The sequence below is a fragment of the Ascaphus truei genome, chromosome 8, assembly GCF_040206685.1.
Source record: "Ascaphus truei isolate aAscTru1 chromosome 8, aAscTru1.hap1, whole genome shotgun sequence".
Classification (NCBI taxonomy): Eukaryota; Metazoa; Chordata; class Amphibia; order Anura; family Ascaphidae; genus Ascaphus; species Ascaphus truei.
In genome coordinates, this window is record NC_134490.1 from 66496426 (window position 1) to 66523702 (window position 27277).

A 27277-nucleotide genomic window follows, 5' to 3' on the forward strand; every position below is an offset into this window, starting at 1 on the left:
GAGTGTGCCGTGTCCCAGAGCAGTCTCCATGAGTGTGCCGTGTCCCAGAGCAGTCTCCATGAGTGTGCCATGTGCCAGAGCAGTTTCCATGAGTGTGCTGTGTGCCAGAGCAGTCTCCATGAGTGTGCCGTGTGCCAGAGCAGTCTCCATGAGTGTGCCGTGTCCCAGAGCAGTCTCTATGAGTGTGCAGTGTCCCAGAACAGTCTCCATGACTGTGCCGTGTCCCAGAGCAGTCTCCATGAGTGTGCCGGGTCCCAGAGCTGTCTCCATGAGTGTGCCATGTCCCAGAGCAGTCTCCATGAGTGTGCCGTGTCCCAGAGCAGTCTCCATGAGTGTGCCGTGTCCCAGAGCAGTCTCCATGAGTGTGCCGTGTCCCAGAGCAGTCTCCATGAGTGTACCGTGTCCCAGAGCAGTCTCCATGAGTGTGCCGTATCCCAGAGCAGTCTCCATGACTGTTCCGTGTCCCAGAGCAGTCTCCATGAGTGTGCCGTGTCCCAGAGCATTCTCTATGATTGTGCCAAGTCCATGAGTGTGCCGGGTCCCACAGCAGTCTCCATGAGTGTGCCGTGTCCCAGAGTAGTCTCCATGAGTGTGCTGTGTCCCAGAGCAGTCTCCATGACTGTTCCGTGTCCCAGAGCAGTCTCCGTGAGTGTGCCGTGTCCCAGAGCAGTCTCCATGAGTGTGCCGTGTCCATGAGTGTGCCGTGTCCCAAAGCAGTCTCCAGGAGTGTGTCATGTCCCAGAGCAGTCTCTATGAGTGTGCCGTGTCCCAGAGCAGTCTCCATGAGTGTGCCTTGTCCCAAAGCAGTCTCCATGAGTGTGCCGTGTCCCAGAGCAGTCTCCATGACTGTGCCGTGTCCCAGAGCATTCTCTATGAGTGTGCCGTGTCCCAAAGCAGTCTCCATGAGTGTGCCTTGTCCCAAAGCAGTCTCCATGAGTGTACCGTGTCCCAGAGCAGTCTCCATGAGTGTGCCATGTCCCAGAGCAGTCTCTATGACTATGCCGTGTCCCAGAGCAGTCTCCATGACTATGCCGTGTCCCAGAGCAGTCTCCATGAGTGTGCCATGTCCCACAGTAGTCTCCATGAGTGTGCCGTGTCCCAGAGCAGTGTCCATGAGTGTGCAGTCTCCCAGACAGTCTCCATGACTGTGCCGGGTCCCAGAGCAGTCTCCATGAGTGTGCCGTGTCCCAGAGCAGTCTCCATGAGTGTGCCGTGTCCCAGAGCAGTCTCCATGAGTGTGCCGTGTCCCAGAGCAGTCTCCATGAGTGTGCCATGTCCCAGAGCAGTCTCCATGAGTGGGCCGTGTCCCAGAGCAGTCTCCATGAGTGTGCCGTGTCCATGACTGTGCCGGGTCCCAGAGCAGTCTCCATGAGTGTGCCGTGTCCCAGAGCAGTCTCTATGAGTGTGCTGTGTCCCAGAGCAGTCTCCATGAGTGTGCCATGTCCCAGAGCAGTCTCCATGAGTGTGCCGTGTCCCAGAGTAGTCTCCATGACTGTTCCGTGTCCCAGAGCAGTCTCCATGAGTGTGCCGTGTCCCAGAGCATTCTCTATGAGTGTGCCATGTCCATGAGTGTGCCGTGTCCCAGAGCAGTCTCCATGAGTGTGCCATGTCCCAGAGCAGTCTCCATGACTGTTCCATGTCCCAGAGCAGTCTCCATGAGTGTGCCGTGTCCCAGAGCAGTCTCCATGAGTGTGCCGTGTCCCAGAGCAGTGTCCATGAGTGTGCTGTGTCCCAGAGCAGTCTCCATGAGTGTGCCGTGTCCCAGAGCAGTCTCCATGAGTGTGCCTTGTCCCAGAGCAGTCTCCATGAGTGTGCCGTGTCCCAGAGCAGTCTCCATGACTGTGGCGTGTCCCAGAGCAGTCTCCATGAGTGTGCCGTGTCCCATAGCAGTCTCCATGAGTGTGCCGTGTCCCAGAGCAGTCTCCATGAGTGTGCCGTGTCCCAGAGCAGTCTCCATGACTATGCAGTATCCCAGAGCATTCTCCATAAGTGTGCCGTGTCCCAGAGCAGTCTCCATGAGTGTGCCATGTCCCAGAGCAGTTTCCATGACTATGCCGTATCCCAGAGCATTCTCCATGAGTGTGCCGTGTCCCAGAGCAGTCTCCATGAGTGTGCCGTGTCTCAGAGCATTCTCCATGAGTGTGCCGTGTCCCAGAGCAGTCTCCATGACTGTTCCGTGTCCCAGAGCAGTCTCCATGAGTGTGCCATGTCCCAGAGCAGTCTCCATGAGTGTGCCGTATCCCAGAGCAGTCTCCATGAGTATGCCGTGTCCCAGAGCAGTCTCCGCGATGTAGATCAGGGGTGCATGAGGACTGGAGTTGAGAACCACTGACGTACAGTAGATTATCAAATATGGGTATCTTCATCATGAGAGAGAATACTATAGGACCATATTCAGTCATCTACATGAGGGGTGCAGCGGTTACAGAGGCCCGCTCTTCCCCAAGACATTTAAATTAAATGCTGTGGGGCAACATAACTCACTTACCTTGATTCAGACGGCTTCGGGCGACACAGCATCACGTGACCCCGCGGCTTCATTTGACGCCGGCACAAAGGTAAGATGGGGTGTGAGCACCAAAGGTTTGCACACTCCTGATCTACTTGATCAAGGGGGTTGGACAGACAGTGTTAAATGTCCTGTACACAACCCTTGATGACCAAATATGGGCCTATAGTAGTCTCCCTCATGACTTAGATACCCATATTCAGTCATCTATTCATTGGATAGAGACTGCTTTTTATGTGCTCTGGGACATGGCACCCTCAAGGGAGACTGCTTCTGTACCCTAGAAGAGCGTGCCATGTACCTCCACTCCACCACACTGCAAGGGTCCCATTCTGAAGCATGGACCCTCGCAGCGGTAATCGTCCCGGGCCACAACCAACACCTGCAGGCGCTGTCCCTGGCACCGCAGACTTTTGCTTGCTCGTTTGTGGCACCGAGGACAATAAGTCTTGCTGCACTCTAAGATTGTTACAGACACCGTCCCTGCCCCATGGAGCTTAGAATCTATGTGATTTGGGTGTCTGAGGCACAGGGAGATAAAGCCACATGCCCGAGATCACAAGGAATTGAGCCACTGAGCAGTTCCTTCAGACCTGTTAACGTTCATATTTCACACTCTCTGAAAAGCAGCACTGTAGTTAGTCAGTGTTAGCAGTGGTGCTGCCAGTGCTACAACTACAATCATTTCTCATTAAAAGCAATGTAGCAAATGTGCTTTTAAAGGTACAATCCCTCCCAGGGAGACAAAGGGAGTTATTTACTTAAACTACATGCTGACGCATTATTTTTTTACTTGAATAGCCTAATCACTGCACTTGTCCCTAATGTATCATAATTGATCTTGCACTTTATACATGCAATCTTACCTTTACTTGATTGCACAGGAATGTCGCGTGACTGCTAGCAATGCTAATTATTAGCTTGTGTAGTGAATCAGTTTCAGTGAAACAGAAGAGACCTGCAAATCACTGTGCATTGTGAGGGGTAAATTAATGTGAACGTTACATTACGCAGTATATAAAATAATATTAACAATGGCAATACTTATTACTCATTTATAGTAAAAGTATTTTAATATGCACACAATAATAAGCAAAATATTTAGTTATCTATATATATGAGTGAAAAAATGTTTGTATGTCTGCACCGTCTGTGATTGGCCGGAGTGAGGCCAAGGGTGTGAGTGTGAGGGGCTGTGTAGGTGTGGCCATGACATCAGGCCACCCCGCAGGCCAATGAGGTGTTGCCGTTCGCCGGCCAATCACAGAGGGTGCAGACATACAAACATTTTTTCACACATATATATATATATAGATAGATAGGCAGGCAGGCAGCAGACAACATCAGACGCATAATTAACCTGATTGAATTGGCTAACAACAAAAAGACCCCGGTCATGGTGTTAAGTATGGATGCTGAGAAGGCCTTCGACAGGATGATTGGCCATATTTAAAGGCCATGCTGGGAGCATTTGGTTTCGAGGGTAGAATATTAAAGGCAATCACAGCACCGTATACCAATACGGCTGCAAAGGTGACACATTAGGGCTTCCCTTCTGACATCTTCCAAATTAAGAGTGGTACTAGACAACGGTGTCCGCTTTCACCCCTGTTGTTTGCCTTATGCTTGGAACACTGTTGATGAGGGCAAAACTCAACACACCCCTAAATACGCTCCTTTTCAGTTGAAGTAAATACGTTTTAGGTTTCTGCAGCTAGGAGCCATTCGCTCCTGTGAAGTCCCGTCGCCATGGTAATGTGACGTCATGTGACCCTGCCGCGACATTTGACGCCAGGTTATCAGGACGACACGTCGCGGGAAGGTAAGTGTATTATAAAGGCCTCGCGCGATCCCCCGGCATTTCATTTAAATGCCTGGGGTGAGAGCGCGGGACCTCTAAGTGCCGCGCCCCCTCCCCAGAAACTCGAGCGCCCCACAGTTTGCGCACCACTGTCTTAGCATACAGTGCTTCCACTACAGCCAGGGATTCTGGGTAATGACATGCAAATGAGCACACAGGGTCACCTTTTGCTTCCTGTCCATGATTTATTAAAAACATTTTAAAACAGTTGTGTTTGAGTTAATCTTTAAAAAAAAAATATTTTGGCGCATATATTTTTGCTTAGCAGAACAAAGTTATATAGCTACAATGACTCTACCACAAATAGTTTACAGTCTTTATAAAGTTGGTGCAGAAAAAAATGGTGTATTCTTTGAATAAACATTCTTTATTGTATCAATTTATTTGATTTCCCCATTTAACATATTACATATTTTGCTATGCAAATCATTAGAGCAAAGGGATTTTAATCGGAAAAATGTTCTTTTCAAATGACGTTTATATTTATTCCTTCAGCATTTATTCTATTTTGGTAGGGGTTAAGCATTCACTATTACGCTCACAATAATCTGGTTTATCCTTATGTACTGAAAAAAAAAGAATGTTATTAGCCATTCAGATTGACTTGTTACACCGTTCTAGTGGTTGATGGTTCTGCCAGGTATTGCTCTGAAACAACGATGAGTTCAGGAAACTGAGCTTATAACAGTTGGTAACACTTTTGCTTCATGACAACTTGTTCACTGTTCTATAAAGTGTTGGGTGTAAAATGATTTCCATTATTATGTCCCTTATTACAGCTGCTGTGAAGCTGCTTCTCTTTACTGGAGAAGAAGTGAGCTATGTTCATATGAACGGGGCTGAAATCTTCTCCCACAAGGGAAAGACAGCTTCACACCAAATGGAATAAGGGCCAATGTAATTTACTTGCTGTATCATTACTGGAAAACACCTAGTTTAATTAATTTCAGTTACACTGTTCGCCTTTATAAATATCTCCATAACTTAGAATATGCAACAATGTTAAACTCCAGTGTATTTCTTAGCAAGCTCATGAATGAAAAGAAAGTCTTTAGACTTATGCAAGACATAGTACTTGTGCCCATACCATAGTCCCATTTGTTTTTTACATGTGTCCAGTTAAAATCATTTCCAACCCAACATGTTTGATGTTGTGATATTTATGGCATATTTTGTAATGTTATTATTTTGATTGTTGATTTGATTATTAATCATTTGTTGTTCTGGTGAATTTCAGGAAATGTTCCCAGTCAAAATAAAAAAGCTTTTAAGCAACGCTTCCTCAAACTCTTGCCTTGCTGCGGTCCTAAGGCAACCCCCTCAGTCAGTGAAAGCAAGTGACTTCTTTCTTTTATTTTACTTGTTCTGTTGATGTACAGTACTGACTGCCTGTCTATAAGAGCTGGTAACAATCCCCAAGCATTTGGGGTTTTTCTCATTTTAGTGAATGACTTCCTTTTATTTCTGCCAGGTACAAATACATGGCAAAGAAGGGTGGGGGGCCGTGTTGGTCCTTTCTTCCATGGAGTAACAGAGGAGGGAGAGGGAGTAGGGGTATGATACCTTTTATTGGGCCAACAACTAGTTGATCTGTTACAGGCTTTGGAACCTCTCAGGGTTCTTCATCGGGTTACCCTAACCCCGAGGTTTGAAAGCTTGTAACATTTCAACTACTTGTTGGTCCAATAAAAGGTGTCACACCCCCTACTCCCCCTCCCTCCTTTGTTAGTACAATTACATGAAACGGAGATATTGGGCTCTGTACTAAGGGAATTTTGGAGCCAAAACAATGTGTTTGAAGCATTGCCCCACGGTTGTGTTAAATGTATGAAACAGTTTGTTGCATCTCGTCAGATTGTAAGAGGGCAGAAAGTTAACGCCACCTTAATGCTGCGCTTATAGCGCCGGCGGTGACGGCAGGCTACAGTCGCTGGGAAAATCCAATTGAGATGACATCCAGTGATCGCGACCACGCCGTCGCTGCGTCCCGCTTACTATAATCGCACGCGACGGCGGCAATGCATTTGTTTTGACGCAACGTCGCTGCCGCCGGCACTATAAGCGCAGCCTAAGGCAGCAATCCTTGCTACTTGTTTTTGTACCGGAAGAGGTGACCGACAGTGTATTAAGGTCTGGGGACCCCAAGAAACTTCCAGGTGAAGATACTGTACTGGGTTTAAATCCGCCTCCAGGGGAAACAAAATCCAAATCTCGAGCCAACAAGTAACAGAAATGCCATCATTGCTGGCTTCCTATTGGATGGCAATTTCAATCCCTCTTTTAAAACCAGGATGTAAAAGGACCAGTAATGTCACCAGAAAATATCTCGGAAACTTGGGGGTCCTCATAGCTTAAAATAATTAGGGGTTATTTAAGGGGGATTGCTGCTTTAAACTTTGCAGATTTTTACACAGATTGAAGGGGCAAAGTGATGCACAGAAGCGCAGAGTTTGAAATATCTCTTTATAATTTGGACCTCGTGTAACTCTCCCCAAACTCCTCCTTTTGACACTCCCCTAATCAAAAACTGGCACATGTGGGGCAAAGTGTGGGGCAAAGTGTGGGGCAAAATGCATGATAAATTCATACGTATAAGCACAACATGAAAATGATACCATTTGCATCAATTTGGCTCCATGTTGCCTTGATACAGAGCCCCCAATGTATTCATGGGGGTTACTGCATACGCACCAGGGCAATTTTGGAGCAGAGCCCCCAGTCACTTTTTTGGCATTTGGGATCAACCAGTGCAGGATCTGGTGAGCCCCGTCCCTCTTCTGGTTCAGGAGATCTTGATCTTCAGTGGACCAGCATTAGTGAGTATTTAAAGGTGCATGTCCCTCCTAGAACCAAAATAAGACAGTGACCAGTTTATGGGGTTTATTCTGGGTACGTGACACCTTTCGAATAAGGGGAGATGCCCTTTTAAAAAGAGTAAAGTACGAACGGGACATGCCAGTGGAGTAGAATAGGAGAAGGAAAACATTTTCAGCAGGTAAGAGGATGTCAGTTGGTTGTAAAGTAATGAGTGGAACCACTAGCGGATTTAGCTGCCAGGCTGTAAAAGAACAATATTGTATGGGAATGTGTACAGTTAACAGTTAGCAGTAATTACTTTTAAGAACACTTTTACAAGCTTAAATTCCACCTGCATGAGTGAAGTTCAAAATGTAAGGGACCAAATAGTGGTGAAACTTTACTGTGTGTATACTATCATTATTATGATTATTAATATGTCAGATATGTGTTGATGTATAGTAATGGTTATATATAAGAACATGCTATTATTATTATTATTATTATTAATAATTCTATTCTTAATCCAAACTGATTTATATAGCACTACACACTGAGGGGCCTATGCGCTAAGCACTGATTAAAAAATCGCCCAGATTTTAAGTCGCCACTTTTGACAGTGTTGCTATCACGGTGCAGAAAGCCCCGAATACCAGTGAAAGCAACATTTGCAAAAATGGCGAGTAGCCGGCGACGTGAAGATCGCCCCTCTGAAATGGGCTCACCCGGCGAGTTCTTTCTGCTGCGGAGAGGGAGAGAGCCGCCACTCTCTGCGCAAATCTTGCCCCAAAATGTTTTTAATGTACATTTTATAAATAGTGTATTGTAGCAGGGGGTCTCCGGAGCAGAACCGCGTTGATTTCAGGTCCGGGTACTCCCTGCTTCCTGAGATACAGGCCCTGTTATGGGGTGCAGGTATCTCCTATGCATTGGATTCCCATGGTCACGTGACGCGGGACATTTAAATGCATAGGAGATACCGGCACCCCATAACGGGGCCTGTATCTCGGGAAACAGGGGGTCCCTGAAGCTGAAATCAATGCGGTTCAGCCCAGAAGACCCCCTGCTCCCGCATACTAATAATAAAAATTACATTTAAGCAGATTCATTACCTTAGCGGATAGTTGCTGTGGCAATGAAGGGGTTAAGGCACAATAGCAGCTTTATTGAGGGCAGAGGGGGTGAGTGAATCGGGTACTTGGCCCTTCACTCACCCCCTCTGCCCCAATAAACATTACAATATGTACTAAACACCAATACACAACCCACCCCCTGTGCCCCCACGTAAAACCAGATTTGATATTTTTATACACAGGATTGATACTAGAGGCCGGTGGGGGTCCCCACGTTGTCCCCGCCGGGGTCCCCGGGTGTACCCCGTGGGTGTCTGGGGGTTCTCGGGTGGTCCCTGTGAGTGTCCGTGGGCCCCCAGGTTGTTCCCCCAGGTGTCTGGGGGCAATTGAGTGGTCCCCACAGGTGCCTGTGGGCCCTCGGCTGGTCTCCGCGGGTGTCAGGGGGTCCTCAGGTGGTGCCCGTGGGTGTCTGGGATCCTCACATAGTCCCCGCGGGTGTCTGGGGCCCCTAGGGTGGTCCCAGCGGGTCTCCGCTGACTTGCGGTACTGCTGGCCTCAGGTATCAAGCCTGTGTATCAAAAAATAAAATCTGGTTTTACGTGGAGGCACAGGGGGTAGGTTGTGTATTTGTGTTTAGTACATATTGTAATGTTTATTGGGGGCAGAGGGGGTGAATGAAGGGCCAAGTACCTGCTTCACTCACCCGCTCTGCCCCCAATAAAGCTGCTGTTGTTCCTTAACCCCTTCATTGCCTTAGCGGTTAGCCGCTAAGGTAATGAAGCTGCCTGTAAATGCATTTTTATTGCATCGGATTGATGCCGGGGGTGTCCAGTGTTGATATTAATGGGTCCCGTCTCACCGCTCATCGGCAACTTCTCACCACCTTCTTGCCAACTTTTCCTGGATGCTTTTGAGAGGAAATCTCAATTCTAGAGCGGCGATTAGCCGCGATAAGCTGATCGGGGCTACTAGAATAGCACGAATTTGAAAAGCTGCCGATAAGTGGCTTATCGCAGAGCGTTTGGCGATTGTTTTTCTCGGCAAAAAAAATTGCAGAAAAGGAATCTTATCGCCGACTTATGGGGGCTTACTGCATCGCTGTAGGCTTTTTTGGGGATAAGGTGGCGATAAGTGACTTATCGCTGCTTAGTGCATAGGCCTCTGAGTCTAATTTAATATAACATAATAATGAATAAAACCTCATTGTTTTCCCGTTGCAGTTGCAGGTACCTGCTCTGTGTTATATACGCGTGCATGCCCTGAGGCAATTTTATTGTAAGAAAACCCATGCTGCCCACCAAGCCGGGGTAACTTTATGTATTAGTCAGGCTGAAACACACATTATTTTATCAACATGCCGTGTGACAGTATCATTGTTTTCTATGGAATTATAACGAGCTTCGGAGAATTATAGAGAGGCCATATAAATACATTTGCTATTGTACAATAGTAATTATGTATTTATTCTTACACAGAGCTACTAATCAGCAAAGCTTTGTACATCGCACATTTCAGCACTATAACCCTGTCCTGGAGCAGGCGTACAGGCTAACCTTTTTGGGTCCAGACAGAGTAATATAAAGGGACTTTAAAACAGGAATATATGGCACTAGGTAGATTATGAAATGGAGGGGGGGGGAGTTTCATTTGTAATATTAGTTTGTTGCAAGAGTTGGAAAATGATTTTGATTAATTTTGTAATAAGGTTTTTTACATTTGTATCAAGCTTCTAAGTTCTTGGTCCGGTGCACACTGTGGATAGGAGAGAGCCGACTGACTGTCAGACTGAGCACATAGTGTGTGCATGTCTCTATGCTGGTGCTATTATTGTAGTTTGCTTTAGCTTTGTATTCGTTATTTCTTGTTGCAAAAATAACTTACACTTTAATTATTGGTATAACATGTTCTTCAGAGGGCCCCTCACTTGGTCACTCTATTTCAGTGGGACGATAGGAATGTGAAACAGCAAAGATAAGACTGGGTCTGGAACTGGGAAGCTGGTACAAGCAAGGTCAGGATGGGTGATATATTTTGGTTGGAACAGGCAATGAAGAGACCAAAGCAAATTATTTTGGAACAGGGAAATCTCCTCTCTCCCCCCTTCCTTCCTCAATGTCTCTCCCCCTCGTTCCTAGTCTCTCTCCCCTTCCTCCCCCATTCTCTCTCTCTTTCTCTCCCCTCCTCCCTCCAGTTTCTCTCCCCCTCTTCCCTCCAGTCACTCTTCTCTCCTCTCCCCCAGTCTCTCTCCACCATTCTCCCTCCTCTTCCACCAGTCTCTCTCCCCCAACTCCCTCCAGTCTTTTTCACTCCCCCCAGTCTCTCACTACACCCCTCATCTGCCATTTTCTCACTCCACCCCCTCTTCCCCGCAGTATCTAACTCCACCTCCCGCCCGGTCTCACTCCACTCCTCCTCCCCCCAGTCTCTCACTCCACTCCTCCTCGCCCCATTCTCTCTCCCCATTCTCCAACCCAGTCTCTCTCCCCCTCCTCCCCCAGTCTCTCACTCCTCGTCGTTCTCTATGTTCTCTCACTCGCCTCTCCTTCCCCCATTCTCTCACTCTCTCCTTCTCCCCCTAGTCTCTATCCTCTCCCCTCCCACCTTCTCTTTCCCCCATCCTCCCGTCTCTCTCTCCTCCCCCATTCTCCCCCCTCCAGTCTCTCTCCCCCTCCTCCCTCCAGTCTCTCTCTCCCCCCTCCTTCCAGTCGCTCTTCCCCACTCCTCCCGCAGCCTCTCACCCCTAGTCTCTCACACTCCCCCCTCCTCTCAGTTTACAAGTGCTTACCTGTGGAGCAGGGGTTGTCTGTCCTGGCAGCATAGACACCCCCCCCCCATCTCTGCCACTATACTGCCCCCTCCTTTGCTGCTCATGGCCTTAGGCTGCGCTTATACAGCCAGTGACTGCGTCACCATTGCGATAGTTGTAATTTGTTGTTTGGAGACGTCGCTGGCTACAAGGCCAGTGACGTCAGCAAAGGGAAGGCAGACGGGCGGAGAAGCTCCCTGATTGGCTTATAGCCAGTCACATGTGGAGACCGTCTCTTCAAAAATCAAATACCACTGACTGCCAGATTTTTGGTAGCGCTGTTACTCCGTCGCGCTGTCGCGTCCACTATAAGCGACGGCAACAATGCATTTGCTTTGACGCCACGTCGCCGCCGTCGCCGGCACTATAAGTGCAGCCTAACCCTTCTCATCTGTCGCAGCCGCCATCATCTTGCTCCCTCTGCTGCATTATTTCTCTGCCGCTCTCCTGCGCCCGCCCAAGCTGCACCCCCTAAAGTGCTTCGCCCAGGGCACTTGCCCCCAACACCCCCCCGCCCCCTCCCCTCCTAGATCCAATGCTGGAAAAGAGTATCCATTTCCGAAACATACTGGAATAGTGAATCCTGTGTTCATGGACTGCCAGCATTTATTTTAAATAGGCTGAGAACACTCTATACCATTGACTCACTCATGTCAAGTCAATTACAGTGGAACATGTTATGAGTTAACAAAATTGAGAACAGGGGTCTACAAATTAGCCTACATGAAACTAGAATACACTTCAATCCCATTTAGTGAGAAATTAATTCCTTGGCAGTGCCTGAACGAAGGGGCAGTATTCTGGGTCATCACGATCTATTACAATTGAACTAGTTTATCACCTCCTTGGCACAACTGTTATGTGGTTTTCGTCTTGCATTAAGTTTCTCAGTTCACTGTAAATCATGCTTCAGAAATCCCTCTTTAGAACATAGTTCAAACAGAATGAATTAAAGTAATTAAACATGAAGTAGAATAGAATACCTTAATTGAAATAACTTTTCTATGTAAAAGCAGCAGTCCAAGCTGCAATTTTTATTCCCCTCCAACCCCCCCCCCCCCCTTTAATCTGTGCATCAATACAATCCACACAATGATAAGTAATTAGTTAAGTTGCTGATCGATCCGTTCTCCTGTGATCGATCGGCGAAGTTTCTCCTCGGGGGTTCACTAAGTTCTGTCAGTGCAGCAGAAGAGGACATAAGATGCAAAGTTCTGTGGGGAAGATCACGTGACCAGGCAGTCACTAGATACAATTGGTGCAGTGCTAGAGAGAGGGCAAGGCTCAAAAAGAGGTGCGCCAGAGCCTGTTTCAGAAGAGAAAGGGATGTGACTTTGTAAATGGTTGCTATAGAAACAAAAAATGCTTTTTACATTATAATACATTAAGAATGTCATTCAGAGTTGTTGTTTTTTTTAAATGCTACAAGTATTTTATCATAGTACACAACTGATCAAAAAAACACATGTAGGGTATTACTTGGACTGCAGCTTTAAATAGCATAATTTTACTTTTTATTTTAAAATAAAGTTCCTAGATTTTTTTAGGGTTACCTTAGCAATTCAATTTGTATGTCTTTACACAGGGTGACAGTAGTTTCTTCCCAACTATTCTTAATCAGTCCATGATGAAGACTCTTTCAGCTTACATCTTAATCCCTCAACGATATCAGCCTTTGGTGGCGACCAAGAGCGTTGGCAAAGGGTGTTTGCCACTTGCTGCCGTTTGATGCTGGGTACAAAATATGTGCATGACCGCATTTAAGAGTACCTGCTTGCTCCATGTATACACACACTTCCACCCACCCCGAAATCTGCCCTCCTCGACCACATTAGCACGAGTGCCCCTCTGCTGATGCTGCCTCCTCTGACACTGAGTTATTTATACTCAATTGTTAATATCTCAAAATGCATTTTAAACGTTAAAATAACCATGCAGAAATAAAGACAAATGTGTATCTGTTTCATAACAAGTATCACCTTTTTTGGTTGTTAGTGAAAATGGGTCCTAAGAGACAAGGCAACGGCTAATGTGGTATGGTTAGTAATGGGAAGTTATTCTTAATGGACCAATGTGACTCAGGAAAAACTTACAGTTCAGACCAAATCACTGGACATTTGGAATTGCCGCTGAAGGATTTCATAAAGTGAGAAATGTCATGTTTTAATCCTTAATTAAATCAGTATTTATTGTATGTTCCATGGTATTTGTTTGTTTTTTTCTGATTTAGGAGTTTGGGCATAATCTGTAAAGTTATTAAATATATACAGTGATATACCAAATAAGTAAACATAGAATGGATGAACCAGGGAGTAATCTGATTGTCAATATTTGGAGTGAGGAAGGAATTTATTTTGCCCCTTATGAGATATCCTGGATGATATGACATTGGGGTTTTGTGTTTGCCTTTTTCTGGATCAATATACTGTAAATACAAATATAGGATAAAGTATCTGTCATCTAAATTTAGCATAGGTTGTACTTGATGGATGTATGTCTTTGTTTTCAACCTCATCTACTATCTAACTATGTAACTGTAACTATATCCAATATTTTTACACTTCAAAACAAGGGTAACAGGATTTTAACAATTGTGTTAACAGGTATCACCTAATACTACTTATTTCCTCTGCACTTTCACAACTGGGCTAACATGGCTATTTCTACTTAATTCAACAATTGTATTTTAACGTTAGTATATGTTTTAAACTGGAGCTGCAGCTTTAAAGCAGCGTTACACCGAATGTGCTTATGGTTATTCTTTCTACCAACTGTAATGTATGTCAGACTGGGACATCCCTATTAAGGAGTCCTGACCTCCTGGGGATGAAGAAGATATTGTTTTGCTTTGTGGGACCTCAAGTAAAACAACTTTTTGAGGACGTCTGCTTTGAATTTGGGTATTTCTGAAACAATTGTGTTCCCAAGAGCTTAACATAGCGTAGTGTCCAGCTTCCCTGTATAGGGAAGTGGGGAAAAACTGTAAAACATGAGGAGCACAGCTACATGCAGGCAGAAGACTCAGTTCAACCGTAACTGTATTATAACTCAAATGGGAAATACGCTGAATCAGCTATATTTTGGAAGTCGGGTCTTTGCTTCTGTCACCTGTTGTCTGTTTAATAACTATCACAAGGTTTAATAATTGGGCTGCCAGGTGTCTTTTCCAAAAACACTGGACGCTATGGTGAAAGATGCGACGCGCTCAAGGCACCCACTCAGCTCCCCTCTCCATGCTGTTTCCTCCTCTCCTTGGTCCCGCCCTTAGGCTCCTAAAACCTCTTGATTAGCTGCATTACCCAACAGCAGCCAATCAGGATGGAGGAAGTTGCCCAGCCCCCTAGCAACAGCCCTGCTCAGGGAAATCCTGCGGCCCCCAACCTGTTCAGATCACTATGTCCAGAGAGGTAAAACCGGACACATAAATGTCTAGTATTACCTCTCATTTTTTACTGAACAGTGTCCAAATACACGACAGTCTGGTTCAATACTGGACACCTGGCATCCTTATTTAATATATTTTTTCTCCTAAATGCTTTACCGAAAATCGGAGTTTTGTAGCATTATAGTTTTATCTGTTATGAGTAGATTTTAATTGTAAGCAGATAAGAAAATAAACATTTATTCCTTTATTTCTCTGAATGCCTCATGTTCTCTATACTTTTGTAATGCCTTCCTCCCTTTTCTCTCTCTAGATAGCATAGAGGATGAGTTTGAGCTGTCTACCGTTTGTCATCGTCCCGAGGGACTGGAGCAGCTACAAGAACAAAGCAAATTCACCAAAAAAGAACTTCAGGTTCTTTACAGAGGCTTTAAAAACGTGAGTAAACAACCGGCAGTGAATCCCAGCGTTAATTACAGATACATTCCCAATGTTCAATCCACCATTATGACGACTGCTGATGAGCTGTGGACCTTGTGATTTAGTTGTTGCTGAGAACATTTACATCTACCATAAACAAATTGCAATCAGGTTTTGTGCCATGACATGTACAGTATGCATTCTAATGTTTCCCATAACTCCATTCCTCAAGAGCTAGCAACAGGTCAGCTAGTTGTGAATAAAGACCATAAAGGTCTGTAGTGAATTTAAACCATTTAATGCGGTAATATAAATAATTAACCAAACAAAATGCAGCTTTGTAACCCAAATGAAGGAGAGTTTCCCAATCTTTCTAACAAATGATACAGTGAAAAATTAGGGACGCACAAAAGAATACAAATGTATGCAATTCAAGTGAATTAAAAGTGCAAGTGATATAAGAAAGTATCAAAATAAGAAATGATACTAAAAGCAAACACAAGGTATGGCTGGATGCCAGGGGACTCCCATCAGATGTTCATCTGTATGTCCAGCTCAGCGACGAATCCACCTCAGAGGAGAGACAAACATACAACGGTGCAGACATTATAAGCATATGTAATAAGCACTACGGTAGGCACAAACAAATGTGCGCTTACAATGCCCCAGATAAAAAAAACTCATTGGTTTTGAAGTTTTAACTGCATTTCGGAGTGCCAAAAGATCTCACCGCTGCCCGACCCGCACAACGTCCCTAGTGATTAGCGTCGACTCGAAACGTGACGTCACTTCCGGTATGCACAGCTCCGGGACTTGGATTTCCCGTAGCGGTGTCCACACAGAGCACAGGGCAGCAGCAGTCTCTGTCCCACACTCAATGCGTTAAGCGATAGTAGCTGCATCAGGAGTGATGAAGCTACTATAGCGAAACGCGTCTGTCTGCACCATTGTATGATAGTCTCTCCTCCGAGGTGGAGTCGTCTCTGCGCTGGACATACAGATGAACATCTGATGGGAATCCCCTGACATCCAGCCATACCTTGTGTTTGCTTTTAATATCAATTCTTATTTTGATACTTTCTTATATAATTTAACAGGTGGGTCAGCTTTTTGCACACTTGTTGTTAAATTCCATTTGGTCAATCCGAATAAATGTTTTGATCTATTTTAACAGGAATGTCCAAGCGGTATTGTCAACGAGGATAATTTCAAACAGATTTACTCCCAGTTCTTCCCACAAGGAGGTGAGCTTTATTTTCCAGGATACAATTGGATCAACTCAGCAGCCTGATGAGGCTATGTACTAAGGCAAATGTGGGGCAAAGAGAGACGTTTTCATCTTGCGTCTCTTTGTATCAATGGGGGTCATTTATCAAAGTCTCCCAGCTACACAAATAGAGCAAAAATAGTCTTCAAATTTGCTTCCATTTCAATGGGATTTTTTTTATTTATTTTTAAATTCTGGGGCTGTTTTTGTCTCGGTTTTGTAGCCAAGAGACTCCAATTTTTCCAGAAATGTGCGAAGTGTCAGTGAGAGACGGTACCGGGTGCACATATTATAGTGAGATAATAAAGTTTTGTATCTAACTTGTTCGGTTTCCCTTTTATTTACACAAAAACATCCCAACTGCACCGGATGTAAAACCCTGCTACAGTACATTTGCATAGGGTGCAACCAGTGGTGGATGTCCCATTAGACAGAGAAGGCCATAGCCTAGAACGGCAATTTGTATCGGGGGCAGCAATTTTTGGGGTTGAAAGTGTGTGTGTGTGTGTGTGTGAGAGAGCCTTAACTTTTCTGGAGTGGCCCCCTCCTGTAACGTGGCATCGTCATGACAACGTGACATGACGCCCTGAAGTCATGCCGTCAATATGTTAGGGCAGAGGGCCGCCCCATAGCAGGCGGCAGAAATGTAAGTCTGCCAATGGGTGCAACAGAAAGCAGAACATGCAGCAGTGGCACCAAAACACATTTCTCTTTGCCCGGGACATCTCCCCCCTCTATGGTTTCATGGAGAAATGATCGATGGAAGTGGAAAATGTTAGTGCGCAGCGTAGAATATTTGGGTTGCCTTGTTCAACAAGGAGTTAAAAAGAAACGTGAGACTCCTTTAATAATATCGGTCAGATGACCTTCGCAGACATTAGAAGGAGAATGTAACGTTTGTGATTTTCTCCAAATTACTAATTCATTTCCGATTGAATAAATTCAATAACCGAGCAAAGTCTTGGGATAATGGTATCGCAGTCCTGAACTTTTCTCAGTTCTTTTTCACTGTCTCCTAGCTGTCAGAAGGGGCTACCTGGCTATCAATATCATGGCTATCGTGTAGAACAGGGGTGCTCAACCTCAGTCCTCAAGCTCCCCCCACCACCCCCAACCGGTCAGGTTTCGACTGAGTCTCTGATTGAGCCACCTGTGCTGAAGCTGGGATATCCTAAAAACCTGACCTGGTGGCGGGGGGATGGGGGTGCTTGAGAACTGGAGTTGAGTATCGCTGGTATAAAATACCAAGAAGCCCATACTGCCTGGACTGTGTGAAAAATCTAATGTAGTCACACACACATTGCTGTAAATATATTAGTAGCCTCATGATCATGAAAACTTAACCAATATATGCCCCTAACACTCTAACAGTTCTAAGGCAGGGGTGCGCAATCTTTTCCCCCCGCCCCGCTGCCGGGTGTCCTTTCTTACTTGCGCCCCCCCTTCTTACCTAGGCTCCGGCATGCTGATCGTCGAGTTGCCACCTGTGATTTCATGTGACCTCGTGGCATCATTTGACGCCATGGCGACACTTCGCCAGAAGCCAACTGAGCCAAGATAAGGAGAACTTACAGAGTCTGTCGCCACTCCCTCTGCATTTAATTTAAATGCCTTCAGGGAAGAGCATGGGGCCTCTGTAACCGCTGCGCCCCCCGCAGAGAATCTCGTGACCCCTCTCGGGGGGGAGGGGGGTGTGCCCCCCCCCAGTTTGCGCACACCCCTGCTCCAAGGCATAGGTTTCCAACTCCAGTCCTCAAGAACCCACATCAGGTCAGGTATTAATGATGGTTAGTCCGGCTACGGCACAGGTAACTCAATCAGTGGCTCAATCAGAGGCTCAATCAGTGGCTTGGTCATTTTGCCTAAACCCTTTAGTATGTCAATACAGCAACTGGCATGTCAGGGCCTGTGGCATACTGTAACAGGTACATCATAAGGCCCTGAAACGGTTCATAGAGATGTACGAATGTCTTTAAAAGAGCTTTGTAAAATGTTGTTGCGAAAGTAGCGTTTTCGTTGAATTTTCACGGGCATGTGTAAAATTTTCAGCATTTTCTCCAGAATTTTGTGACAATCTCCGCTTCTAAAAGGTCATGTGAAGTAAAGTTAGGTTCATGTGACCTGTAAATGGACTTAGAATGTTTGTCAAACTTTGCCCTTTTCACCCAATATTTAACACAGAAAAAAGGAGCAAATTTCACCGAACTTCAGTGAAAATGTGCATATTGCTATACATATTCATATAGTGAATGAGAACTTTACATGTCTGTACTTTTACAGATATACTAATAATATGTGTACGTTTTATCTTTCAGTTTGTTGTTACTAACGTTACCGACCTGTTTTGTTCTAGACTCCAGCATGTACGCACATTTTCTATTCAACGCATTTGACACGGATCACAACGGTTCCGTCAGTTTTGAGGTGAGACTTCATGCTGTTAAATGTATAACAACTTTTGGAAAGTGAGGTATAAAATAACATGCATTCTAGAACTAGGCGGAATGAGAACAATAATTGGACAGTAATTGGACAGACTGATTTCTTAGAGTCGCAGAAGATTGCTATACTTAATTGTGAACTAAATTGTGAAGAAAGAATCACCACATCAAGATCCCTATAATTTGCACTCAAAGTACATTCTTTTACCACAGAGATATAATAATCCCAAGAATATCAATATTCAATATATGGAATATTGATATTCTTGGGATTATTATATCTCTGTGGTAAAAGAATGTACTTTGAGTGCAAATTATAGGGATCTTGGTGTGGAGATTCTTTCTTCACAATTTAGTTTATGATTTGACCAAGTTATCCATGTGCACCTGTCTACTAAACACATATATTTACTTATCGGCACTTGGAACTGGGCAGCAAGTTTTCTCTATACAAAGTTATACTTAATTGTGGTTGAAACCTATCCCAGCTTCACATTGCAAAGCCAGTATAACCAGCCTCACACTGACGAGACCCAAAAGGTCGATACAGCTGTCAGTGAGAAGGGTTACTAGCTATGCACTATGTCTTTAACCCAGACTGTGCTGAAAGCTGTTTAATGCGGCAGGCAAATACGCTTATCGGGGTCCTTTTAAAAATGGATTTGAAGTAAAAGGTGACACTCCATGCTCGTTTGCATGTCATTTCCCAGAATCCCTAGCTGCAGTGGAAGCACTGTATGCTAGGAGATAATGGGGAAAGACGGGGTTGCAGACCTGTCTGAGACATGTGCATGTGCTCACAAGTGATATTTTTATTTTCTGTATGCTGTACGGTGGAGGGTTTTTGTAACTTTTTTTACCCACCTTAATTTATATCATGTTTGGTTATAACTATGGGAGAATTCTACTAATGCAATTTTATGGACATGCTGTCATGGCTGTAGTTGTGAACAATGGCGTAACAACACGGGCCTCCGGGTACAAAATAAAGTGGACCCTCACGACTCGTAAGCAGCGGCCGAGCAGCATCCCACATGATTGCGGGGCCCCGGAAATGGTTCAAACGAACCCGGCTGCCGTTCAGGGCAGGAAAGGAGACCGCTCTGGTGCTCCCTCTTACACTACTTCTCTCGGAACCCAGTCGGCTGTAAGAGAGAGCGCAGCAGCTCTGTCTCCTGTCCTCCCCTGCACTGCATACGGGTTCATTTGAACCATTTCTGGGTCCCTTTGGGATTCCGCTCTGCCGCTGCTTACGTGTCTTGGGGGTCCCGACTCCCTTCGCCCCGTCCCTCCTGCGCTTTGGCCCCTGGGATGTGCCCGGGCATCCCAGGGCAGTAGATACACCACTGGCTGTGGCACCTCTCCAACTATCTCAGTAGATCCCTGTGCTCTGTCATAAAGTTTGATGTATCAGTTTTGTTATAAGAAAGTACAGTACTAGGAAAAATAGCTGAGGTATTTACTTGTCAAATCGTCTATCCTACTTCTAAATCGGCAATTGTACTGTAGATGTCTTATATGTATTTGTATTTGTTTTATTTGTGCAGGATTTTGTAGCAGGATTATCTGTTATACTACGAGGCAGTGTAGATGACAAACTCAACTGGGCCTTCAATTTGTATGACTTAAATAAAGACGGCTGCATCACTAAAGAGGTATGGCTTACAATTAGGGTTGCATGGTGGCTTCTCAAAAAATTCTGCACACAATGGTGAAAGGAGCGACGTGCTTGAGACACACACACACACACCTTCTCACCACTCCATGCTGTTTCCTCCTCTCCTTGGCCCCACCCCCTGGCTCCTGACACCTTCTCCTGATTGGCTGCTGCTGGGTAATGTATCCAATCAGGATGGAAGAAGCTGCCCAGCCCCTTAGCAACAGCCCTGTTCTCTCCCTGCTGAGGGAAATCCCGCAGCCCCCCCAAGCCAGTCAGGTCACTATGTTCAGAGAGGTAATACTGGACACATACATGTCCAGTATTACCTCAATTGTTTTTACTGGACAGTGTCCAAATACAGGACAGTCCGGTTCAATACTGCACACCTGGCAACCCTACTTACAATAATTGTCACTTAAGAATACCCGTTCCTTAAAATGCATATAAATGACCCCAACAATACTGTTCCAGTATTTCGAGAATCTCACACCGGGCCGTACCCATATCTGCAGCAGGTCTCCAAGGTGAACAGCCTCTGGCATGTTAGAACAATGTAGTTAGCTACAAATTGAGACTTTAAATATCTGTTGGACCCAGAGAAAAGCTGAGGATCCTATTTGGAGATCCTCTGTTTGTAAGTAGCTAAGTATTTTTTAATGTGATTAATTAAACAATTTGGGGAATTTATATTAACATTATTGAGAGTACATTTTTATTTAAGTTGAGAATGGTATTATTTAGGAACAGTAGCTAGTTTTTTTTATACGAGCAATTCTATACAGTATATGGACATCAAGAGACCGTTCCAAAAATGTAATTTTGTCGAGTTCTTAATATGTTTTAGATACACAATTACTTTAACCACAGAGTCGTGTGGACGCTACATGTACAGGACGAGTCTTCTGTCTTTTAGTAAGATCATTTATTGCTGTATGTACTATGGCAGGAGTGGCCAACACCAGTCTTTAAGGGCCACAATCAGGTCAGGTTTTAAGGATATCCCTGTTTCAGCGCAGGTGGCTCAATCAGTGGTTCAGTCGTTGTGCTGAAGCAGGAATATTATTAAAACCTGACCTGTTGGGGGCCTTTGAGGACTGGAGTTGGCCACTCCCTGTGCTATGGTAACCAGTCAATGAGATAACTTTACTGCAGCTTGGACTTTCTATATTTTACTAAATTAGTGGAGACATAAACACAGTTTTCTACCACAGAGACACTCATAAGTGTTTCCTATTGTTATTGTGCATCCCACCTGGATGGATTTCATTTTCTTTTTTTAAATGATGTTACATTTCTAATCTTTTATCAAGAAAATAAGTCCATGTAACTTTAAAGATATGTATTATGGTTGTTCAAAAATGCCGACGTTATGTCTTAATTGTCATTGCCAGTCCTGCCTAGCGTGTGCATTAGGGCTTCACATTGTGAATTTCAGTCCTTAACGAAGCACTCCTAGGGCAATTAAAAAATATTTTTGAATTGTTTTGAAGCGGGGGTCTCCGGAGCTGAACCGTGTTAATTTCAGCGCCAAGGACCCCCTACTATCCATGATGCCTCCATATACGGTGCCGGTAGCAGCCCGGACCGGGCTATTTGGGGCTAACGAAATGGCGTCTTTAAAGCTTTGGCGTCTTGTGGGCCAATAGGAAGCCATGACGTCATCCTTTGCGGCTTCCGCGATGTGGGACATGTAAACAGCAGAGAGATACCGGCACCCGCTACGGAGGAGAGTATCTCAGGAAGCAGGGGGGTCACCGGGGCTGAAATGAACGCGGGTCAGCTACTGAGACCCCCTGCTTCAAACCTAATGATCCCTAGGAGCGCTCCTTTAAGCAAGCATGTGACGTAATGTTAGTGTAACTTTTTGTAAGTGTTTGTAAATTTGCTTTTCAGAACAGGATATAGGGGGATATGCCCTATTTCCTCGATTGTAAGACACACCCTTGATTTAATAAAAAAACAATTGGGGGGAAAAATCCCACTATATTAAATGTGCAGAATTTTTTTGTTTATTTTTTAACTAGCAGGGTCACATGACACTTCAATAACCAATGGGGAGAGAGAAGCAGACACAGAATGGGGAGCGACAGGCAGAATGGGGGGGAGAGAGAAAATGGAGGGAAATGGGGGGGGGAGAGAATGGGAGGGAAGGGGTGGGCGAGAGAATGGGAGGGAAGGGGTGGGCGAGAGGATGGGAGGGAAGGGGTGGGCGAGAGGATGGGAGGGAAGGGGTGGGCGAGAGGATGGGAGGGAAGGGGTGGGCGAGAGGATGGGAGGGAAGGGGTGGGCGAGAGGATGGGAGGGAAGGGGTGGGCGAGAGGATGGGAGGGAAGGGGTGGGCGAGAGGATGGGAGGGAAGGGGTGGGCGAGAGAATGGGAGGGAAGGGGTGGGCGAGAGAATGGGAGGGAATGGGGGGGGGGGGGGCACACACAGACCAGAGAGAGAGACAGATATGGCAGGGGCAGTGTGGGGGGGATTTTTCTTAACCCTTTTGCTGTCAGAGCAGCCAGCATCTGATTTCAAAGCAGGGAAAGAGTGAAGCATGAGAGAGCAGTAAGAACAGGGTGGGTAGGAAGGTGTCCTGGATAAATAAACACACTAGCTATTTACATTTAGTGGTCCTTTTTATGATGTTACCATGTACCTTTTTATTCCTGTACTCATTGCTTTCCTTAAAGTAAAAAGAACATGTTCTAACAATCTCCTATCTTGCTTTTGATAGCAGAGACAGACACAGACACACACACACACAGACACATACAGAGACACACACTCAGACACAGAGTGACACACACAGACAGACACAGACAGAGAGAGACACACACAGAGAGACACACAGACACATACAGAGACAAACACACACACACACACACACACACACACACATACACACACACACACACACACACACACACACACATACAGAGACACACAAACACATACAGAGACACACACACACAAACATACAGAGACAAAGCTACCTCTGCACCTCCTGCATTTCACACGGGGAAGTGAGTGAGTGGGGGGAGAGGGGGGCTTCTGGGCTATGTTGATGTGCCCTGACAGACATCTCCGACCCCTCTGCACCTCATGGGAAGGGGAGGACAGGGGGGTGATCGCAGCCATGTGCTGTTTCTGCAGACTGAATATCCCTGCTGGGATCTGCAGCAGCGCCCCCTAGCTGATTTTTTTTTTAAATACATCGATTTAAAAACGCAGACCTATTTCAGCCATGTGAACATAGGAAAAAAAGTGCGTCTTAGAATCGAGGAAATACGGTATATCAAGATGGTGCAATCTGCTCCAGAACACAGAGGAAAAATGTTCAAGTGCAGATTTCCCCCCGCTTCACATGTATGAAGTGTGTTAATCTTTACATTTGGTACAGATCTCTTAGGAGCAGAGATTAAAAACACCTAAAACGTGGAAGATTTATTTGATGCAAAGACACAGGGAAAACCTCCAATTAAAGTTGCAAAGTTTGATACGTCTCATTTGGCCATTTCCTCCCCTCACTGTCTCCAGTGCAGCAAAATTGGAGCATACCTCTGATACATTGATTCAAAGTTACACCGTTTCTTTAAAGCGGCAATCCAAGTTATTTTTTTATATATATATATATAGGTATATAGATAGATAGATAAAGGAACAAAAAAAAAACTGCTGCGCTAGCTGGAATACCAAACCACAAACGTGGTAAAAATATACATTAGTGATATACAAAAAATAATAACTAATAACTGTTAGTACAAAATAGCTGGTAAAAATAAAACATAATGAACATACAACACAAACACGTGGGAAGGAAAGGGTAAATGGATGAGGGAAAGGAAGGGGAAAGGGGAGGGGAGGGAATAAAAAGCCTCAAGAGAAGTGCTGTATAAAATAAAAATAAAATAATAAATGAAAAAGTGTCTTTCAACAGCTGCTGTGTGCCGCTGCCAGTCTTCAGGAAAAAACCACCTTCCTCTCAATCTGCAGAACGAAAAGAAAACAGCGCGGCTCCCATAGCATAATACTGTAATTTAATAATAAAATATACGTGTAGATAGATCACGGACACTTACAATGTGCAAAGTAAAATAAGACAATGATATAAGGTCTTTACAGTCACCCGATGGAGCCTCTGTGGATAAATGACGTGTATGGTGTCCAATACACTCCTGCTGTGGGTGCCAGGAGGATGCGCGCGCACCCGGCCTCCCCCTGGTAGTAAATCCCGCGAGAGTGAATGTTCTCCAATACTACAGGATACTGACACGGCAGTCAGGCTACCTGCATCAAGATGTTAAGCGTGATAGATCCGGACCGGCTCGAAAGCGAGCGAGATACCAAATAACTCAAAATGTACTCAAAATGTGAGTGTTGTATTAAAAAGTCCAATACTAGCTCCTTCCCTACGCGTTTCGTCGCGCCAAGTGACTTCCTCAGGGGATAGAGTTATACTGGCAAGATTTCCATATATATATGTCTTTATACAATGGAACACATTAAAAACACCTGGTTATTTAATTAATTAATTCAAATCATTGACTCTTAAAGGACTGGGAGGGGAAAGGGGGATGAAACATGAAGGAAACAAAGGGTAAATACATAAAACATGGCAAAAACTAGTAACATCAAAAATATACATAAATACGTATATATATACGTCTATGGTTGTCACATGTATAAATGCAGTACAGGTGGTATATATATTGATGTTACTGAACATAAAATAATTCAGATGTGGATATATAATACAAAGGGATAAACATATGTATAATGAAACAACAGCTTAAATACTAAAAAAGCATATATAGTTTTTTCAAAACATAGAGGGTATATACATACATATATGCATAGATATAATACATAAACAACATATTAATTCAAAAAATATATATATAATATATATATAATTATAAATAATATTAAAATGAAAATAAAAATAAAATTGAAAGTGAAAATGAAAATAAGAATGGTATTAATGATAAAGTGTGTAAATGCTGATAGTAAAAATAAAAAATATTAAAAAAATTATATGTGATATAAATGAAAATAAAAATAAAAGATGCATATAATAAAAATAAAAATAAAACAACAATCAATGCAACTACGTACATGAGAATAGTCAATTCATTCCCCAGTGGTAACCACAGGCATCAATAAGAATGATGTTGGATTAATGATTGTATATACACCTAAGGTGATGCAGTCATCAGACGAGCAGAGGGACCAAAGAACACTAAACCAGTGTACTAGTATCTATATGTTCATTGAACCCTTTTGGTGACAGAGTGTCCAGCGTATAGATCCAGAAGGTTTCTCGCAAACATAACCTCCTGAATCTATCACCCCCAATGAGAGACACTGGTATGTGTTCAATACCCCTAATGGTCAGAGATACAGGGTCTTTGTTGTGACAAATAGAAAAGTGTTTAGAGAGACTATGAGCCAGGTTTCCATTTATGATGTTACGTCTGTGCTCTAGAAACCTGGTACTCATAGGTCGTATTGTTCTCCCTATATACTGTAGACCACAGGAGCATGAAAGGAGATACACTATGTAGGTGGAGAGACAGTTTATTCTGCCCTTGACATCACGCCCCTTCTTGTTTGAGAAAGAACAGAATTTCTCACCGGCAATGAGATGTTTACATGTAAGACATCTAGTACGTCCACATGAAAAATTGCCGGAGAGATGGTCAGAGGGAACTGAATCTCCACCCATAGTCATTCTCAATCGACTGGGGGCCACAAAGTTTTTAATATTTCTAGCTTCTTTGTGCGCGCATCCTCCTGGCATCCACAGCAGAAGTGTATTGGACACCATACACGTCATTTATCCACGGAGGCTCCATCGGGTGACTGTAAAGACCTTATATCATTGTCTTATTTTACTTTGCACATTGTAAGTGTCCGTGATCTATCTACATGTATATTTTATTATTAAATTACAGTATTATGCTATGGGAGCCGCGCTGTCTTCTTTTCGTTCGATAGATAGATAGATAGATAGATTAGATAGATATAAGAACTGAAGCTATTTCTTGTAATTATTACCATGTATGTTTTGTCATTTAGATGTAGCACTGGGCACCCCCTGTCGTTATATATATATATATATATATATATATATATATATATATCCAGGATTGAAGCAGGGGATCTCCAGAGCTCAACCCAATTAATATAAGCTCTGGGGGCCCTCTGCTTCCGGAGATACTCACCTCCATAGTAGGTGCCGGTAGCCGCCCTGCTCGGCAGCCAGAGATCACGTAATGGTCCCTGTTGAAAGCTCCGCGCCCTGCAGGCCAATAGGAAGCTGTGACATCATCAGGCTCAGCTTCCTATAGGCCCATGTAAGGCCTCATCCAGGGTGGAAACAGGCGCGCTGGCGCTCCAGCGCTGCGCCCTGCTCGGCCTGGCGATTCCTGGCCGGCTAGGTGCATGCGAGTCTGGGGGCGCGACCATGACGTCACGGCGTTGGTTCGCCCTCATTTGGCGAACCGCTCACGTGACGCACTTGCGAGCAGCAAAATCAATTTTGCTTGCTCGGCAAGTGGCTGAGCACCGAGCAGGCCCGCCCACTCACGCAGGCCACGTGCATTGTCGTAACGTGTCCAGCGTGAGCGCGCGCGCCCGCTCAGCACCACCCTGGACGAGGCTTAACACGGGAGCTTTAAACTTTGTAGTCCAGCCAGCTCAGTCGGAGTGGCTACCTGCACCTACTATTGAGGTAAGTATGTCTGGAAGCAGGGGGTTCCCGGAGCTGAAATTAATGGGGTTCAGCTCCGGAGACCCCCTGCTTCAATCCTGGGTAAAAAGGCGCTTGCATTGCTACTTGAACTTACAATTCAATTCTTGGCATTTATGTTGGTCCTATTTGTACATTTCTTTCTGCCTTCTGCAGGAGATGATGGACATTATGAAATCCATTTATGACATGATGGGGAAGTACACATACCCAACATTGCAAGAAGAAGCCCCAAGGGAGCACGTGGAAAACTTTTTCCAGGTGAGGCTCCAGTTTTATGTTACGATGTCAAAAAGTGTCTTCTAGGAGAATGGCCAAATGG

General features: G+C 44.8%; 1 protein-coding gene across 3 annotated transcripts in view; it reads left to right on the forward strand.

Moving 5' to 3' along the window:
- The window catches only part of KCNIP2 (potassium voltage-gated channel interacting protein 2), a 349098-nt gene that overhangs the window by 314020 nt on the left and 7801 nt on the right, over positions 1 to 27277 (forward strand). For all 3 annotated transcript variants that reach the window (XM_075612416.1, XM_075612415.1, XM_075612413.1), the window contains 5 exons: positions 14741 to 14865; positions 16022 to 16091; positions 18468 to 18538; positions 20103 to 20210; positions 27112 to 27216. In XM_075612416.1, the coding sequence (XP_075468531.1) occupies positions 14741 to 14865; positions 16022 to 16091; positions 18468 to 18538; positions 20103 to 20210; positions 27112 to 27216 (479 nt within the window). The remainder of the gene's footprint in view (positions 1 to 14740; positions 14866 to 16021; positions 16092 to 18467; positions 18539 to 20102; positions 20211 to 27111; positions 27217 to 27277) is intronic.